General features: G+C 38.5%; 1 protein-coding gene across 1 annotated transcript in view; it reads left to right on the top strand.

Moving 5' to 3' along the window:
• lin-28 (protein lin-28 homolog) overlaps positions 1 to 16600 on the top strand; it is a 28791-nt gene extending 12191 nt beyond the window's left edge. The window contains exons 2-6 of the mRNA XM_073982534.1: positions 10760 to 10888; positions 12699 to 12799; positions 16069 to 16180; positions 16254 to 16438; positions 16505 to 16600. Coding sequence (XP_073838635.1) covers positions 10760 to 10888; positions 12699 to 12799; positions 16069 to 16180; positions 16254 to 16438; positions 16505 to 16600 — 623 coding nt within the window. The remainder of the gene's footprint in view (positions 1 to 10759; positions 10889 to 12698; positions 12800 to 16068; positions 16181 to 16253; positions 16439 to 16504) is intronic.
• The last annotated feature ends 3533 nt before the right edge of the window (positions 16601 to 20133 follow it).

The raw sequence follows: 20133 nt of genomic DNA, 5'->3' as shown, positions 1-20133 counted from the left end.
TACTTTAGTCCTGAACTTATTGGTCTGGCATTGTTTGATCTGATAGTGCAAAACACCGTAAAGATCCAAAAGACGACAAAAATTTTAACAAAGCAAAGATAGAAATTTCTCCAGAAATAATCGATCCAAATTTACAAAAATCAACTGCCGAAATTCCTAGAAAAAGGTTTACCAAGCATAATTACAAGTGAGACTTAATTGTTGTTCAAGAGATTAAACTTTAACTCCGAATTTCTTGAAAAAGATTCTGCAACCTGACCACAGAACATCAATTACCAGGAGGGGTAAAGGAGGGTAAATAACTTGAAAATTGTGAGCGACATAGCAAGGAGTCGAGTTCATCACCAAGTTGTCATCTGTACCCAGATGGCTCCAAAACCACATTATGTCAGTCCCTTAATGCCCGTAAGTTCAACGCGTAGTTATCTATGAGTTCACAGATATATCCCGTGTAAGCAACATTTTATAATTTCAACGCATAGGTAACATTACTGAGTCAAAAACGGCCGTGTTACTTACACCAAGGATTTTACCTGGTTAATCATTGCCAATGTGTTAAAAGTTGTAAAACACTTCTATGTGGCAATGATTTTGCGAAATCATGAATGAAAATCACCAATATTATTATTATTACCACATTATTTCAAAATTTACACGCCTCGGTAAATGGCATGTAGAAATTACGCGTAGGCAAAGATAACTAATAGGTAACTGCGTACCCGTATACCCAGACGTTGAAATTACGGGCATAAGTAAGTTAAAATATGTATGAACAAAATGTAAGCGTTTGTCATTGAAGCCATACAATGAATGTACAAATGTCCATCTTTGTAAAAAAAAAATTGCATTTGAAAAAGGAAATGTTTGATGGATAGCGATGCCATTCCACGGCCGATATGTCTGATTAGTCTCTACAAAAGGCGAACCATGTCACATAATGGTGGTTGTCAGGGTTCGAATCTTCGGCTTTCCTTTTTCACTTGCAAACATCATCGGTCATTAAGCTCGACTCCAACGAGAAATGAATTAAAACCATGTCACATAATGGTGGTTGTCAGGGTTCGAATCTTCGGCTTTCCTTTTTCACTTGCAAACATCATCGGTCATTAAGCTCGACTCCAACGAGAAATGAATTAAAATTAATATTAAAATAGATCTTCGCCCTAATAGGCAACATTTTCCAATAAAGTAAAATATATTCGTTTTCATTCGCTAAAATTTGATAATATAGGAAGAAAAAAGTTGTTTTTTTTTAAATAGACTCCATTTTTGCCCTAAGGCCTTTTTCGGGACATTGGGTTTATTAATTCGAATTCAGTAACACTTACGTACATTGTTGTTGAGCAAGAAATGTTAAGAACAGAATAGCTTTTAATTAAATGCGTAATACGGGCAAGCAGCTTTAACCGTTCCACATATATAGGCGGTCGAAGTCGCCAAATAGAAAACAAAATAGATTTTCATAACTTCGAGGCCCCAGTACCACGTGTTAACATATTCGAATTGTGCTCAAACTTTGGCAACCCCAAAATCTAATAATACTAAAAGGTTTAGGCGGCTTCCTGGCTAAAAAATCCGAGATCGATTTGGTCTTTGAGCTAAAACCAGCCCAATTCTACAAATTAAATTAAGATGCTACAAAAAAGAAAATATTGAATTTTACATAAAACGTTTGATATTTTATCAAATTTTATATTCTTACATAGTTTAATAATAAAAAAATGGTATTACGATACCATATTTTTATACCCTACATACACCACATTGTCGTAAATGGTCTCAATAACAAATTAATCTGCTGAAAAAATCGACGTTATACGGTCAATAGTCTTAGTTTGATGGTTTTTCCAACTTCAAATGACAATTTTACGACTTTTATGACGATTTTCGGCCAAAATCTGTTTGCATATTTTGCATATTTTTTGCATATTCTGAATATTTTTTGCATATTTTGCATATTTTTTGCATATTTTGCATATTTTTTGCATATTTTGCATATTTTTTGCATATTTTGCATATTTTTTGCATATTTTGTGCATATGCAAAATATGCAAATATGCAAAATAAATACGAAATATGACCCTGCCATTGAATTTAGATTTCTTTGAAACGAATTTTGGTCCAATCAGAATCTTCGTATCTTTAATATTAAAAAATATGCAAATATGCAAAATCCGATGTCTAAATATGAGTAAAGGACAAAAAAATTAGTTTCCATGAAGCCAAGGTTTGTACTATTTTAATACACGAATTATTGTAGTTGACCAGTAACTGACTATTATTGGATCAAATTAAGTGTTTTTGAACAAAGCTCAAAAATTTAGCAAAAAAAAATTGCGTGGAAGTTATGACCGCGTAAATAAATAAACAAAGGCAACGCATGTTGAATCTAGCGAGGTTTTTGCGTTGCTATTCGATTGCTGGTTAAACCATTAAAATGACGGACTTCTGTCCAAAGTAAAAGTACAAGAATACAAAATGAAGATTAAACTTCTAATGTATCACTTTTCAAAATTTTCACTGCATCCACCTTTTATGGATGCTGACATTTTGAAGCCGGATTTTAGATGTTTTTTTGTATTTTTAATTTAACTTGGAAACTTAGTGCGATATTTTTTCTAAAAATCCTATTTTTTGGGTACAGTATTTACAATATCCTTTTGATATTTTAGTTTTTCGGCGATCCGGATCCTATAAATCCTAGATCGTGAAAATCCATCCACTAGATCGGCAAAAACGACTACTGCAAAAATTGCGAAAAAATGATTTTGAAAATATCGTGGATTAATTCGATTAATTCAAAATGTATATCACCCTATACAAATTATTCGTTCGCATTCATTTTCTTTCGACATAGTGCAACAGGCCCTTAGTTCTGTATTTAGTCATGTGCAGATAGTCTATGATTTAGGGCCTGTTTCACTATGTCGAATGAAAATGAATGCGAATGAAAAACACCTAAACTTTGCTTTTCATGGTAATATTGACTTGAAAATCATACACGAGTTAAGTAGTTTTTCTTTCATTTTCGTTCGACATATTGAAACGGACTGTTGCTACTTTAATAAGTTTTTCAGAAGGTACATATTTAAAAAATGAGTGATTCCCGAACATAGTCTATAGCATTTTTATGTGCCCATTATCACAATTTTTATGGGTTTTAAAAATAAATTTGTTACCCATTAATGACAACATTTTACTGTTCTTTTGGGTTTCTTTCCCTTCGAAACCTTTGAATCTGTGTAAGTGGTCCGGCTGAGTGTTATGTGAATGAATAAATACTAATACAGACACACACATTTTTATGAAACACACAATTTATCTGAGATGAAGAAAATCGCTATTGAATTAAATACTAATCCATAACCAAAACTAAACAACACCTAATTAGTATGATGAAACAGTTACAACAAAAACATTTATACAAGGGAACACCCAACCCACCAAATCATTTTTAGTTCACGATCAACATTTTCGATTTTTTCATTCACTAATTAAGCACAGTGAATGGAAAAAATGTAATTAATAATTCAGATTTTGTGGTGAAAGTGCAAGAAGAAAAGGCCTTAAATATTTCCTTCCATTTCCTTAGAAACAAGTAAAATAGTATCAGTCGGCTTTGCCGACAGATATATACCCTCAGCCAGTGTGGATTGAAATACTTTTTTCCCATAAACAAACTTATGTATTTAGGGGAGTTTTCAAAACTTTGGGCGTATGAACCAACAAAAGTATGGATAGGATTAAAGCTCAAACATTTGCGGGGATAATGTTAGATAGGTAGTTTTTATGACAATAGCTTGCGAAAAACATAATATCGCTGTAAACAGGGCCACTAGGAAAACCTTCGGTAAAAATGTCCAAAAGATCCACGAACAGACCCTCTACCATACAAAAATGTATGGACAGCTAGGGCTAAACTAAGTTTCGACAATATTTAGAGATCCAAAGTTTGAACCAAATGGGTTGCAACGTTTATGAGAAATCGCGGGTACCATTTTAGCGAATATTTTCGAACTTTTGTGGAGAGGTGCCGGAATGAGTGGAGCTATAAGCACCACCTTCAAATTTCATATAATATTCGAAGAAATATCATAATATCCAAAGTTTGGACGAACGCAGTATTCGGTTCCAGCTCTCCAGCCACTCCACACGATGCCTTAGGGGGTTTAACAACTTTCGGGATGTTTTCTCAAGAAGTATGGAATTGCCCCTGCAAAAAACTTTTACTGTCGTAATTGGGGCAGCGAATACAAGTTGCTTCAACAAAAATCAAAGTGATTCGAGAGCAGGTCTTAAAGTGAACTTATCCAAAATTTTGTGTGGGAGGTACCCGAAGGAGTGGACAAATATTGTCCATATTCGAACCTAATCTATATTTGGAATATATATTAGGATGTGTCACTCCCATCAAGAGTTATCGTGCGCGCAATTTTTCCGAACATTTTTGGGCTTTTGTGGGGGAGGTACCTGAAGGAGTGGACCGATATGGCTTATCTTCGAACTTAAACTAAGTTTGCACAAAATATTACGAAAACCACATTTTGGACCAAATCGGCAGATCCGTTCGAGATTTATCTTGCGCTCCAACCACTACTCACGGTGTCATAAGGGCTTTTGGTCCTTTCAGGCTATTTTCTCAGGAAGTATGGACTTGCCCCTGATGAAACTTATAGCATCGTATGGGGGGAAGTGAATACAAGTTGCTACAACAAAAATCAAATCGATTCGAGAACAGGTCCTAAAATGAACTTTTCCGAAATTTTGTGTGGGAGGTATTCGAGGGAGTGGACCGATTGAGTCCATATTGGAACCACATCTAAGTCTGGAAATTTCACGATGTGCAAAGTATGGACTATATCGGTTACTTCCTTCAAGAGTTATCGTGCGCACAAATTTTCCGAACATTTCCGAACTTTTGTGGGGGAGGTACCGGAAGGAGTGGACCGATATAACCCATCTTCGAACTTAAACTAAGTTTGGACAAAATATTACGAAATCCGAATCGGTTGATCCGTTCGAGAGGGTTCGTGCGCACCAGGCAGCCAAACAGACAGATAGACATACAGACGGACATTGCTCAATCGACTCCTAATTGTCTGAAACACATTTCGTCCAAACATACTTGGGGTCTAAAACCATTATTTCGATGAGGCACATTTTGCCCGTATGAAATGCTGAGGGTATAAAAATTTTAAGGTTGCACAGTGTGTCCAAATTGGGGTTTTAACGCCCTCAGCATTTATGTCTGTGCCTCATCGAAATAATGGTTTTAGACCCCAAGTATGTTTGTGGAGGACAATTCAGAATCAGACAATTTGGAGTCGATTTAGCAATGTCCGTCCGTCTGTCTGCCTGGCTGGAGCGCACCATACTTTCGAACGGATTAACCGATTTGGTCCAAAATTTGGCTTTCGTAATATTTTGTCCAAACTTAGTTTAAGCTCGAAGATGGCCATATCGGCCCAGTTCCTCGATTACCTCCCCCACAAAAGTTCATTTTTGCTAAAATTATGCGCACGATAACTTTCGAAGGGCCTAACCTTTTTTCCATACTTTGCACATCGTAATATTTCTACCAGACATAGATAAAAGACTATATCGGTACCTCCCACACAAAATTTCCCAAAGTGCTGTTTAAGACCTCCTCTCGAATCCTGTTGATGTTTGTTGTAACTACTTGTATTCGCTGCCCCAATTACGACAGTGCAAGTTTTTCGGGGCAAGTTCATACTACTTGAGAAAGTTGCCCGAAAGTTCTGAAAATGCGTTATGGCACCATGTGTAGTGGATGAAGAGGACGAAGGGATAAACCGTTAAACTTTTTGCTATAACGGTGCACACGATAACTTTCAAAGGCAGTAACCGATATGGTCCATACTCTGCACATCGTAATATTTCAACAAGACATAGATCAGGTTGGAATATGGACTGTACATGCCAACTCCTTGGGGTACCTCCCACACAAAGGATTGCTGTTTAGGACCTCCTCTCGAATCGTTTTGATTGTTCTTGCAACATGTCGCACTCAAGGCCTCTATTAAGATGGCAAAAGTTTTTTGAGTGGCAAGTTCATACTTCTTGAGAAAATGACTCGAAAGCTGTAATAAACTCCTAACTCCAGCATGTGTAGTGGCTGGTGCGCACGAAAACTCTCGAACCGAATGCTGCGTTGGTCCACATTTTGCATATCATATTTCTTCGAATATTATATGAAATTCCAAGGTGGTGCTTATAGGACCACTCCTTCCGATACCTCCCACGAATAAGTTCTAAAACACTAGCTAAAATTGTACGCGCAAACTTTGGATCTCGAAATATTTTGTCCAAACTTAGTTTATGTTTAAAAGGGGGTCCTATCGGTCTACTCTTTAGGGTACCACGCACACAAATATTCAACATTTTTATTTAAGTGCGGTTAAGGGTCTGTCCAAGGATCCTTGGTAATTTTTTACCTAAGTTACTCCTAGTGGTCCCGAAATGTCTAGTGGGCACGATACCTATCGAGAGGAATGCTCCCAAAATAAGAACCACTTCCAAAATCGTTCTATTACTTTAGGTACCTCCACCACAAAACTTTTGACCCCTAAATACATACGTTTTTTGGAAAAAAAGTGTCTACCATTTTTCCGTTCTTTTACCTTTGTGGTAAAACTGGTCAACTGGTGAGAGCAATTTTTACAGTTTTCTCTTGTACCACTTTTACCATTAAAATGTGAAGGAACAGAACTAATGCAGTGACTGTTAATGTTTCCAATAACAAAGGTGTGTGTTTGTGTAAATCGAAATTACGAAACTCCAAATCAAAGCAACAAACAAACAAAAAATACTTTCGAACCCCTACAACAATAAAGACAAAGATTTAATCTGAATACTCATACACACCCAACTCTCAAGCATAAGTACGTAAATTACATCAAGATGTTCAAACATTTTGTGGCTATGAAAAAATCCAATAATCATTTGAAATGTTTGTTCAAACAAATTTGTTTGTTGTTTGTGTTTTTCTTGTTTGGAGACACAATTGGTAGTTTCAAATGTTTATAATAACTCTAAAATATTTTAATGGAATTCAAGCAAAATGTTTGATTACGATTAAGAGTATTTACACAAAATGTTAAAATTTATGAGGTTTTGTAGCTCTTTTGCGTCTCACGAAATTTGAGTGCTCCATGGTATTTGAAGCAACGACGATTCAAAATAAATACTCATATTTACTTCGATTTCTCTACAATAACAGGAGTTTGGTTGCACTACGCACTAATTTGAATTCGAATCGTCTTCGTGAAAAATCAAGATGTTCAAACATTTTGTGGCTATGAAAAAATCCGATAATCATTTGAAATGTTTGTTCAAACAAATACGTTTGTTGTTTGTGTTTTCTTCTGTGGGGACATAGTAGCTTGGAATTATTACAATGGCCTTTTAATGGAATTCAAACAAAATGTTTGATTACGGTTCGGAGTATTTACATAAAATATTAACATTTATGGGGTTTGTGGGCTTTTTTGCGTCTCACGAAATTTGAGTTCTCCATGAAATTTGAAACAATGACGATTCGAAAAAAATGCCATAATTGATTTATTCATTTTTTCAATCAAACAAAAATGTTCTTGGTTGCACTACGAACTAATTTGAATTCGAATCGCCTTAGTGAAACAGGCCATAAATTCTTATATAGTTGGGTAAAAATTTTCACTTTCAAACTTTGGCATAAAATCACATATGAACCTATTTTAGCGATGACTAAACCCCTCAGTTGTCTACGGACTCGGATATAAGAAACATGCTTTGGCATAAGATGAACTGAGCCTCTCAGCTCCGATCGTGATGACATTTTTTATAGGTAGATCTCACCTTCCTGATCACGTCAATATATAATTTCTTTTTGGGAAATCCATACTTCCCGAGATATGGTAGATATGGTCCTTTGAAGTTCAAAAATTCCCTTGGTTAAAGCCCAGCTAATAAGAAAAAAAGTTTAAATTAAAAAAAATTTGTTTCCGTTCCCTATATTTCCTACTGTCCATAGGAGAAAGTCTTAAATCGCCGGCCGAAGGTCGGCTATTTAAGAGAATGAACGATTTAAAGAAAAAAAATTAGCTGAGCGGGTCAACTTAACTTGCTCCCATCCTTTATATCAGAGGAAAATAGACGGGACATTTCACGTCACTTCTGGGATGTTCATGAAAAATCGTATTCCATAGTTCTAAATTAGATATTTTATTTGGACAAAGGCTTATATTCTTTGTATTGTTGAGTTTGAAAAGGGCCGTGGCATCAGGCATTACTAGCAATGTTGTTCTAATACTTCTACTACTTATCTTTATGAGCTCTTGCACCGACTTCACTATATCTCGAGATGTTTCATCGGCTAAGATAACATGGGTTATCTGTCTCAAGGGTACACATTGACATCGTAATTTTGACGTTAGGCTCTTGCTAATGAAGCAGCTAGATGCTCCGGTATCTATTGTGGCGGCTTTCACCTTTCCATCGAGTTTAATGGTGGTTGATAGTTTGACCGCTGCATGGTCTTGCGATACTAGAATTTGTCGGTGATAGACCTTCGAAGTCTTCAGATATCTGCAATAACTCCCGCATGTATTTGAAATCTCCTCGACGAATATACCACTGGTATTCGGGTAATGAATTTCGGAAAATTGGCTCAAGCCTCGGGTCTTCGTTGTAAGTGGTCTGCCGCATCAGGTTTTGCATGTATAAGGAGTACGTTTTAAATGGCTTTTGTTTCCTTTTTCTAATCTCGTCTTCTAGCTGCTCGAAGTATCGCGCCGGTAGAAAGAAGTGTAAAAAGTCATCCCGGAAGAGTTTCCAATTTTGCCAATGCTGGTTATTGGCTCGGTAGCAGATCAGCGCACTCTTCCGCAAAACTTTCTGCATCCTCCATGGCTTTTGTTTCCTTTTCCTAACCTCGTCTTCTAGCTGCTCGAAGTATCGCGCCGGTAGAAGAAGTATAAAATATCGTCCCGGAAGAGTTTCCAATTTTGCTAATGCTGGTTGTTGGCTCGGTAGCAGATCAGCGCACTCTTCCGCAATACTTCCTGCATCATACTTGACAGTTCATCTGTATTTATCTTGTACATAAGACTAGTTTCTGTATACTTTCGTTAAACTCAAGGACACCACGCGTTCCATCGTAGCTGACATTCCACCTCCGTACCTCCTCTGCCAAAGCTCGGCGATCCCTGATGGGAATATCAGTACTAGGGTTTGTTCTAGACTTTGCCGGCTGACCGGCACACCGAGGGTCGTCGGACCGGTCTTCCCCGAGTCGTTTTCTCTGGGTTCAGGTGTGCTGGGTCTAGCTAGTCAAAAGTGAGGCGCTTTGGGAGTATGGAACTTCGTTTTCTTGCTCATCGATACCCTCTCGTTTTCGTGTTGCTCCAGGAGCTTCTCCACTCGTTCCGGCTCATGTTCTTCAGTAGGGATACGTAAGTCGACCTTCGATTAATCGACTTTTTGAAGTCAAAAGGCTAAAAATCATAGTCGATTTTTCTTTGGGGGAAAATCGCATAATCGACTATCTTGTGATCGATTTTCGAGTATGCCCATAGGTTGTTGACTTGGCTATTGTACAGATTTGGCTGTTTTACAGTTTCAAAAGAAAATCGACGAAAAATCGATTATAATCGATTTTCTGCGGTTATGAAAAAGTCGAAAGCCGAGTTTTAGGACAACTGAAATAATTGCCAGACCGAAAATCGAATTTTTAGTTTTAGACCAAAATCGAGAAGTCGATTATTGGTTTTCGTTACCTGTCCCTATTCGTCAGCTAGATATTGATAAAATCGTCGACGTTTCCGATATAAATATGTCCAGGAGAGCCGCAACGTGGCTGATATCTTCAGCTCAACAGCCTTTGATGCGGCTCTCTCTCTCAAGAAAACCTCTTAACCGGTTATACTCTCTCAGGCCCCTTTTCGGACGCCACTGTAAGGACAAGATCCCTCCGGTTGCTGGGATAGCTCGCGGGGGTCCAGAGTCTGCCACAGAATTTTGTAAGTGGAAAAACCGAGAGAGTGATACCACGGGTTTCTTGTGGGTTTTTAATCAACCATTTGTTTTATTATCGGGATTTCGTTTAAGAGGCACACAAGTATAATGATTAGGTATATACAAAAGGCCGCGTTCCGGTCGGTCGTTCGGGGTGACCTGGCAAAGTTCATCTATCAGCTCGTCGTTGGCAGTCAAGTCTCGACGGGAGGCATGAGTAGATTCCGGATATGGGCTGCGTGGGAGACCTGGATAAGTTCTCCGTTTATATTGGGCTTTTGGGTGACCTGGATAAGTTCGCCGCATCGTCCTGGTTCTTCGTGGGTGTCTAGATAAGTTCCCGTGGATAGATGAGCTAATTGGGGGACCTGCATAAGTTCTCCGAATATGGATGTGGGTATGGAGACCTGGACAAGGTCCCTGTAAGCTTCGCGGGATCCTTGGATAAGTTCTCCGGACAGATTGGCTAGCTGGACAAGGATACGCGAAAGAGGGGACCCAAGAGTTGCGAACACTTCAAGAAATCTGGACAAGGATACGCGAAAGAGGGGACCCAAGAGTTACGGACACTTCAAGGAATTTGGGCAAAAGTACGCGTTGGAGAAGACCTAAGAGTTGCGAACACTTCAAGGAGCCTGGGCAAGGATACGCGAAGGGGATCCAAGAGTTGCTAACACTACAAGGAATCCGTGCAGGGGTAAGCGAAGACCCAAGATTTGCAAACACTTCAATGATTCTGGACAAGGATACGCGAAGGGGTGGCAAGAGTTGCGAACACTTCAAGGTATCTGGACAAGGATACGCGAAGGAGTTCCAAGAGTTGTGAACAGCTCAAGGAATGTGGTCAAGAGTACGCGAGGGGGTTCCAAGAGTTGCGAACACTTCAAGAAATGTGGTCAAGAGTACGCGAGGGGGTTCCAAGAGTTGCGAACACTTGGGAAGAGTACGCGAGGGAGTTCCAAGAGTTGCGAACACTTCAAGGAATCTGGACAAGGATACGCGAAGGGGTTCCAAGAGTTGCGAACACGTCAAGGATTCTGGACAAGAGTACGCAAGGGAGTTCCAAGAGTTGGGAATAATTCAAGGAGTCTGGGGAAGGATATGCGAAGGGGTTTCAAGAGTTACGAACATTTCAAGGAATCTGGTACACGAGTTGGAATACCCAAGAGTTTCGGACACTTCAAGGAGTCTACAAGGAATTTAATATCACCACCACTCTGACTCACCTGGTTGTCTGCAAAGGCTTCACATCACTCGGTTGAATTCGCGCACTTGTTACTTCGGTTTCCTTTGAACACTGACCGATCCCTCCTGTATTCCTTTCTGCCCTTTTATCGGAAAATCAAGAGGTACCTATTAGCCATTAAAAAAATTTAATTCAGGCTGCTGTTTGTAGGGGTAACCGTGATAGGTGTCGCCTATTACCAGTTGTTAGCTCATGCGTGGCCTTGAGTCGATCGTTCAGGGATCTAAACGGTTAACAATTGAACTATTTTAGTAAACAACTGTAAGGGGTGGTTAAATCATTTTGGAAATAAATATAACATACACAAAGGGTGTAGACAAAAACCAGCGTGGCGAATTTCGCCGTTACAGTGCTCTTAGATTATATGAAATGGGCCTTTTGTATTTGCATCTTGCTACCACATACAAAATTCAGTTTAATTTTGAGCGTTCCCACTATGAGCTAGTAGTCGTAAGAAATATCAGTGCTTCGTTTGGTACATGTATCAACGTTGTACGTTTACATATAAGGTAGATTTGATTATGTGAATCTCTGTACTTGTGCATCAGTTTATATGGGAGTAGCGATTACCTGCTGCGCTGCCTGACAGATTTCAACAAAACGTTCGCCGAGTTTTTCCATTACGAGGAATAATCCTTCATTTTAATAACCAATTTTTTTCCTTTGACGTCACATATCTGTTGTTTATAGAATGAGTCAGCATAACATTGTGGTGATAATTTTTTAATGAGGTTTAATGCCGACCAGTGAGTATTCTGTAGTTCACTGGAAGGTATGAAAGGAATGATTTATGCATATTTTTGAATATGATAGAACGTTCACCGCTTTCGCTTGTCCCAGTGTATCCACTATATAATTGTGTTTCCTTTATCAACCGCTATGGTCTCCATTACCTAGCCATCGCATTTCGCCAATGCACAGGATTTCTATTTTGAGTTCCCTCATTTCTTTTTCCACATTATGCTATTCTCATCCATTTACGAATGCCAAATGTTGTCGTCAGGTTTGAATGATTTACATTTTGTATTCGTTCAGTAATAGCTTTTATTCCAGACAAGCGAATAATTGATCCACTGTTTCCTATGATGACATTGGCGTTGCCAATTTGAAGCCACCATTCTAGCTTTCCCTGGGAACGCTTCAATAGGGAATCGCTTCATACAAGATCGACGATTTCTATTATATTCACTCTCGGAGTTGCATGTCCGCTTTGTTCACTATTTTATTATACCGCTGTTCCATCCACTTGATATTCACCGGTATACACCACACATGCAACTGCTGCCCTCCATGCGACTTGCTGAACCAAGAAAGTATTTTATTTCCCTCCTATCCGTCGGCTATGCCTATGAGATTTTCGAGTTCCCCACATGGGGAGATCTATCGCTTGTATTGATTTCGTTTTTTTTTAATTTTTCAGATATTTCACCGCATGAAGTTGCAGGCGTTCGCTATGGCAAGTGCAAATGGTTCAATGTGGCCAAGGGATGGGGATTTTTAACCCCCAATGATGGTGGTCATGAAGTGTTCGTACATCAGGTTAGTATTTAAAATATATATAAGCCAAATATTGATTAAAAATGATACTTAAGTGAACTTTCAAAAATAAAAAAAGGTGAATGTGAAACAGGTTTACAGGATTATATATTTGTGTGTTCCCATAATACTCGTTCACCCATAAGAACGTTAAAAACTTGGGTTTGGGCATCGGGTTAGTAACCCTCCCCTAAAAAAAAACAGCCTACTATGAAAAAACGAAAGAAAAGAAAGACAAACCCCTCTAAAGTTGACGAACCCCGCAAACGTTTTAAGGACCATGATCTGCGAATCTTCACCTGGAATGTTCGCACTCTTTATAGAGCAAGTGCAGTTTACGCATTGGCAGATGTACTTGAAAATTACAAGGCCGACTTTACTGCCATACAGGAAATACGATGGAACGGGAAAGGCGTCACAGCAGCACCTAAAGGTGACGCACTGTATTATAGCTGCCATGACACAAAGCATGAGTTTGGTTGCGGATTTGTAGTTGGTCGGAGGTTAAAACATCTGGTCTCCAGCTTCACCCCAGTGAATGAAAGATTCGCTGCAATTCGATTAAAAGCAAAATTCTTCAACATCAGCTTTATTTGCGCTCATGCTCCCACTGAAGACAAGGACGAACAGACCAAAGATATATTTTACGAGCGCTTAGAAGTAACTTATGACTGTTGCCCTGCCCATGACATTAAAATTATACTAGGCGATTTTAATGACAAATTTGGAAAGGAGATTATCTTTGGCCCAACAGTCGGGAAATTCAGTCTCCACAGTGAAACATATGACAATGGTATAAGGCTGGCAGACTTTGCAGCTGCAAGAAACATTGTAGCAGTACCAGATTTAAGAAATCAAAGAAATCAAATTAATCACGTTGTGATAGATAGAAGACATTCATCGAGCGTGTTGGATGTATAATCGTTCCGAGGCGCAAACATTGATGCGGACCACTACCTTGTTGCAGCAAACGTACGTACCAGACTAAACGTAGCAAAAAAGTCCGAACAGACACAACACGGAAGTTGGACATCGGCAATCACAACAGATAGCCACACCATATTATACTCAACTGGCCCAATGCTTAATCAAAGCACTCCTCGTCCCGATAACATATCAGGACAATGGCAAAACATTGCCCACTCCATGCAAGCAGCCGCAAAATCAGTACTTGGATACCAGAGACGTTCACCAAGGAATCAATGGTATGACCAGGAGTGTCGTGCTGCTACCGAAGAGAAAAATGCGGCATATAGGGCTACATTACTATCAGTAGCAACGCGTAGCGCACGAGAGAGGTATCGGGAGAAAAAGAGAGATGAGAAACGTCTTTTCCGCAGGAAAAAGAGGGAGATGGAAAAGCGGGAGTGTGAACAAATCGAGATGTAGAGGAGACAGAATGAAGTCCGAAAATTCTACCAACGAGTGAAACATCAAACTGATGGCTTTGGAACTGGCACATCCTCCTGTAGAGACCAGCAGGGTAATCTGGTAACTGATACAGATAGTGTGCTAAGGATATGGAAAGAGCATTTTTCCAAACTGTTGGTAGAGCATTTTTCCAATAGTAGCGAGGTCGACGAAGATACCACAGATCCAATCCCAGAAGATCGTATTGAATGTATACCACCCGGCCAAGATGAGGTAAAGACAGCAATAAACCGGCTGAAGAATAATAAGCTGATGGCCTACCAGCGGAGCTGTTTAAAACCGGAGGCGACACGCTGATAAGGTGTATGCATCAGCTAGTTAGCTCCATCTGGCAGGAAGAATGCGTACCCGACGATTGGAACCTGAGCATCCTGTGCCCCGTCCATAGGAGATAAGACTTTATGCTCTAACTATAAGGGCATAAGTCTTCTCCCTATCGCCTACAAGGTAGTGTCAGGGATATTGTGCGAACGACTAAAGCCCATGGTCAACGAGATAATTGGGCCATACCAATGCGGGTTTATACCTGGCAAGTCCACCATTGACCAGATATTTACTTAGCGGGAAATCCTGGAGAAGACCCAAAAGATGTAGATCGACACCTACCACCTTTTTGTCGATTATAAAGCAGTGTTCGACTGCCTGCTACGTTCAAAGGTTTTCCAAGCAATGTCTGAATTTGGTACCCCGCAAAGCTCATTCGGGTTTGTAAAATGACTCTAACTGACACAAGATCTTTAGTTAAAATAGGAAAGAACCTCTCCGAAGAGTTTTGTACCAAAAGAGGTTTCAGGCAAGGATACAGAATTTCGTGATCTTTTCAACATCCTGCTAGAAAAGTTTATACGAGATGCAAACGTCAAAAGAAGTGGCACAATCTACACCAATAGCCACATGTTACTTGCTTATGCTGATGATATAGACATTATGGGACGATCAGTAAACGAAGTAACCGATACCTTTATGAAGGTCCAAGGAGAATTTGCTATAGTGGGTCTGGCGGTAAACGGCGAGCTGATGGTGTCGACGCGCAATGCGTGCATTGAGATCGGACCAACTGTTGAAGTTGGTTCCCATCATTTTGAGGTAATAAAAGACTTCATATACCTCGGCACCGCTGTAAACACAACAAACGACATCAGTTGTGGAATAAAAAGAAGTATTGTATTGGCCAACAGATGCTACTTTGGCCTAAGTAAGCACTTTAAAAACAAAGCCACAACTCCTCAAACAAACATAACGCTTTACATAACACTGATACTACCTGTGCTGATGTATGGTTCCAAAGCCTGTGTACTTGCGCAAGCAGATAAGGCAGTGCTTGGTGTGTTTGAGAGAAAAATTCTTGGAAAGATCTACGGACCGATCTGCGTTGACGGTGAATATCGACGTCGTATGAACCACGAGCTGTATCTGCTATACAACGACATCAATATAGTTAAACGTATCGAGATGCAGCGATTGCGTTGGCTAGGCCATATCATAAGAATGAGCGATGATGAACCCGCTAAAAAGGCGTATAAATTCGAGCCACATGGCGGTGCACGCAGAATTGGCAGGCCAAAGAATAGATTGCGCAAACAAGTGGATGAAGAGATGACAAGGCGTGGTATTCCAAAAAGGGAAGCACTAAACGGAGAGAATTGGAGATATTTTCTAAGTTCGGTCTATGGAACAAATGTTCTGTAATGGGCCAGCTAAGTAAGTAAGTTCACATAATATTACACAAATGTCTCAATTTTATTTTATTATTCTTAAATGAGTCGTCAATGGTAAAAAAGAAACAAGAAAAATGTGAAACAGGATTACAGGATAATATATTTTTTGTTTTGTATTTGCAGAGTATTATAAAAATGTCGGGATTTCGTTCATTGGGTGAACAAGAAGAAGTCGAATTTGAATGTCATCTAACGGAGCGGGGTCTTGAAGCCACCAGAGTTTCAGGAATACAGGGTAAATATTGTTGACTTCAAATGATTATCTCAAAATCGTATTCAATTTAATTTTATTCCATTCTCTATAATAGGAACTGATTGTCATGGTAGCACATTCCGTCCTCGTAGCAAAAAACGTCATCGCCGTGTACGCTGCTATAATTGTGGCGAATTTGCCAACCACATTGCATCCAAGTGTCACTTGGGACCCCAACCGAAACGTTGTCATTTGTGTAAACAGGATGATCATTTATTTGCCAATTGTCCAACCAAGAAGGTATAATTCTGGGCGTGACTTCTTTGTACTGTAAATAGTTTATAAACTTATTGTGTATCTTTACAGAATCCAAATCCTGATCAGGTCAATAATATTTCGAATGACGAAACCAAGGATGATGGTGGCGGTGGCAATAATGACGAACCGATGGACAGTGATTAAAACTAACCAAGGCTGATTGTGTAAATTAACTGCTACTGGATTTGAAATACAATATCTTGGCAATTTGCTGCCGTATTTATTGTATAAAGAGGCTATGCGCGTAACGAATGTACAATTTTAGATTTAGACTTTTAACTCAGGATTAATAAATGTTAAGAATATTTTTTTATTTTGTATATGGAAATAAATACTTAAATTAAATGTTTGAAAATAGATGACGAAGGTAACCGAAATGTTTAAGGACTTATTTTCAAATAAGGAAAACTCGCCATGATATGCAGCAATGTCTGTATGCCACTTATTTTCCAAACAAAATCTCCATTCAACAATTTGCCTTGTGTTTTAATATTTCAACTTAAAACAAGGCCTAAGCTGTTTCAACTTTTCAGTGGCACAGTACTTGATAAATCCATCCCTTCCAGTTCGAGGTAAATGAACCATCAAGTTGTCTTTACCGGTAGCCAAACACAGCAGAGGATATGTTACTTCCATTGTATTGCAAACGATTAGAGGTCCTTCGTACTCAATTGAAGTACCAAAGTGTTGCAGCAAAAATGTTTCATTTCTTAAGAAAATCGTAGACTAGAAAAGCTTTTAACATCGTCATCATCGTTGCCCGCAGGCACAGTCAGTCAATGTGAATTGCATGCTACTGACCCAGTAACAGCACTAGAGGAATACAATGAAAAGAAAATAAAACTGGGCAGCACTCCTTGCGTTAAAATCGTTGAAGGAGTTGCAGGATAATGTTTGACTTTGCAAAAACCAATTCGGATTTCAGATTTAAACGGATAAAAATGCATTACATTTTAAATTTTGAAGGAAATACAGTTTGAAAAGTTTCAGTTTGTAAGCTTTTAAATTTGAGAGTAAAACTAAAGAGAGCGTGTGAGAGAGGAAACTTTTGTTGACAAACTCAAATATCCTGCCATGCGCATAAGTAAACAACTGATAAGAAAGTTTTTCCCAAGCAGTCACGTGCTATTAGTAGCAAATGTTTGAGTCTACATTCAAAATTTAACTACAAACAATGTTACGCGAAAGTAACGCAGAATCCCAGTGCATGGCCATTACCCTTACCCACCTCAAGAATGTGCGAAAAAATACATGTATCCACCCATTAGACAAACAAAAAGACAGTGGTTGCAAGTCCATCGGAGATAATTTTGTCCATTCACCCGTGAATATTTCACCTTACTTTGAAAATGAAATTTTCTATAGGAAACGCCACCTCGGATGAAATTTTCTGTACGAAAAGTGATCACCGATGAACTTTTCTATACGAAAACTTACCACCAATGAACTTTGCTATACGAAAAGTCATCACCGGTGAACTTTTTTTCTATACGAAAAATCATCAGCGATGAACTTTTCTATACGAAAAGTCATCACCGATGAACTTTTTTTCTATACGAAAAATCATCAGCGATGAACTTTTCTATACGATGAACTTTTCTATACGAAAAGTCATCTCCGATGAACTTTTCTATATACGAAAAGTCATCTCCGATGAACTTTTCTATATACGAAAAGTCATCTCCGATGAACTTTTCTATATACGAAAAGTCATCTCCGATGAACTTTTCTATATACGAAAAGTCATCTCCGATGAACTTTTCTATATACGAAAAGTCATCTCCGATGAACTTTTCTGTATACGAAAAGTCATCTCCGATGAACTTTTCTATATACGAAAAGTCATCTCCGATGAACTTTTCTATATACGAAAAGTCATCTCCGATGAACTTTTCTATATACGAAAAGTCATCTCCGATGAACTTTTCTATATACGAAAAGTCATCTCCGATGAACTTTTCTATATACGAAAAGTCATCTCCGATGAACTTTTCTATATACGAAAAGTCATCTCCGATGAACTTTTCTATATACGAAAAGTCATCTCCGATGAACTTTTCTATATACGAAAAGTCATCTCCGATGAACTTTTCTATATACGAAAAGTCATCTCCGATGAACTTTTCTATATACGAAAAGTCATCTCCGATGAACTTTTCTATATACGAAAAGTCATTTCCGATGAACTTTTCTATATACGAAAAGTCATCTCCGATGAACTTTTCTATATACGAAAAGTCATCTCCGATGAACTTTTCTATATACGAAAAGTCATCTCCGATGAACTTTTCTATATACGAAAAGTCATCTCCGATGAACTTTTCTATATACGAAAAGTCATCTCCGATGAACTTTTCTATATACGAAAAGTCATCTCCGATGAACTTTTCTATATACGAAAAGTCTTCTCCGATGAACTTTTCTATACGAAAAGTCATCTCCGATGAACTTTTCTATACGAAAAGTCATCTCCGATGAACTCTTCTATACGAAAAGTCATCTCCGATGAATTTTTCTATACGAGAAGTCATCTCCGATGAACTTTTCTATACGAAAAGTCATCTCCGATGAACTTTTCTATACGAAAAGTCATCTCCGATGAACTTTTCTATACGAAAAGTCATCTCCGATGAACTTTTCTATACGAAAAGTCATCTCCGATGAACTTTTCTATACGAAAAGTCATCTCCGATGAACTTTTCTATACGAAAAGTCATCTCCGATGAACTTTTCTATACGAAAAGTCATCTCCGATGAACTTTTCTATACGAAAAGTCATCTCCGATGAACTTTTCTATACGAAAAGTCATCTCCGATGAACTTTTCTATACGAAAAGTCATCTCCGATGAACTTTTCTATAGGAAAAGTCATCTCCGATGAACTTTTCTATAGGAAAAGTCATCTCCGATGAACTTTTCTATAGGAAAAGTCATCTCCGATGAACTTTTCTATAGGAAAAGTCATCTCCGATGAACTTTTCTATAGGAAAAGTCATCTCCGATGAACTTTTCTATAGGAAAAGTCATCTCCGATGAACTTTTCTATAGGAAAAGTCATCTCCGATGAACTTTTCTATAGGAAAAGTCATCTCCGATGAACTTTTCTATAGGAAAAGTCATCTCCGATGAACTTTTCTATAGGAAAAGTCATCTCCGATGAACTTTTCTATTGGAAAAGTCATCTCCGATGAACTTTTCTATACGAAAAGTCATCTCCGATGAACTTTTCTATACGAAAAGTCATCACCGATGAACTTTTCTATACGAAAAGTCATCTCCGATGAACTTTTCTATACGAAAAGTCATCACCGATGAACTTTTCTATACGAAAAGTCATCTCCGATGAACTTTTCTATACGAAAAGTCATCACCGATGAACTTTTCTATACGAAAAGTCATCTCCGATGAACTTTTCTATACGAAAAGTCATCTCCGATGAACTTTTCTATACGAAAAGTCATCTCCGATGAACTTTTCTATACGAAAAGTCATCTCCGATGAACTTTTCTATACGAAAAGTCATCTCCGATGAACTTTTCTATACGAAAAGTCATCTCCGATGAACTTTTCTATACGAAAAGTCATCTCCGATGAACTTTTCTATACGAAAAGTCATCTCCGATGAACTTTTCTATACGAAAAGTCATCTCCGATGAACTTTTCTATACGAAAAGTCA

The sequence above is a fragment of the Musca autumnalis genome, unplaced genomic scaffold (assembly GCF_047663935.1).
Source record: "Musca autumnalis isolate F117 unplaced genomic scaffold, ASM4766393v1 scaffold_4, whole genome shotgun sequence".
Classification (NCBI taxonomy): Eukaryota; Metazoa; Arthropoda; class Insecta; order Diptera; family Muscidae; genus Musca; species Musca autumnalis.
Note: the sequence above shows the minus strand (reverse complement) of the source record. Positions and strands in the feature narration are given on the sequence as shown.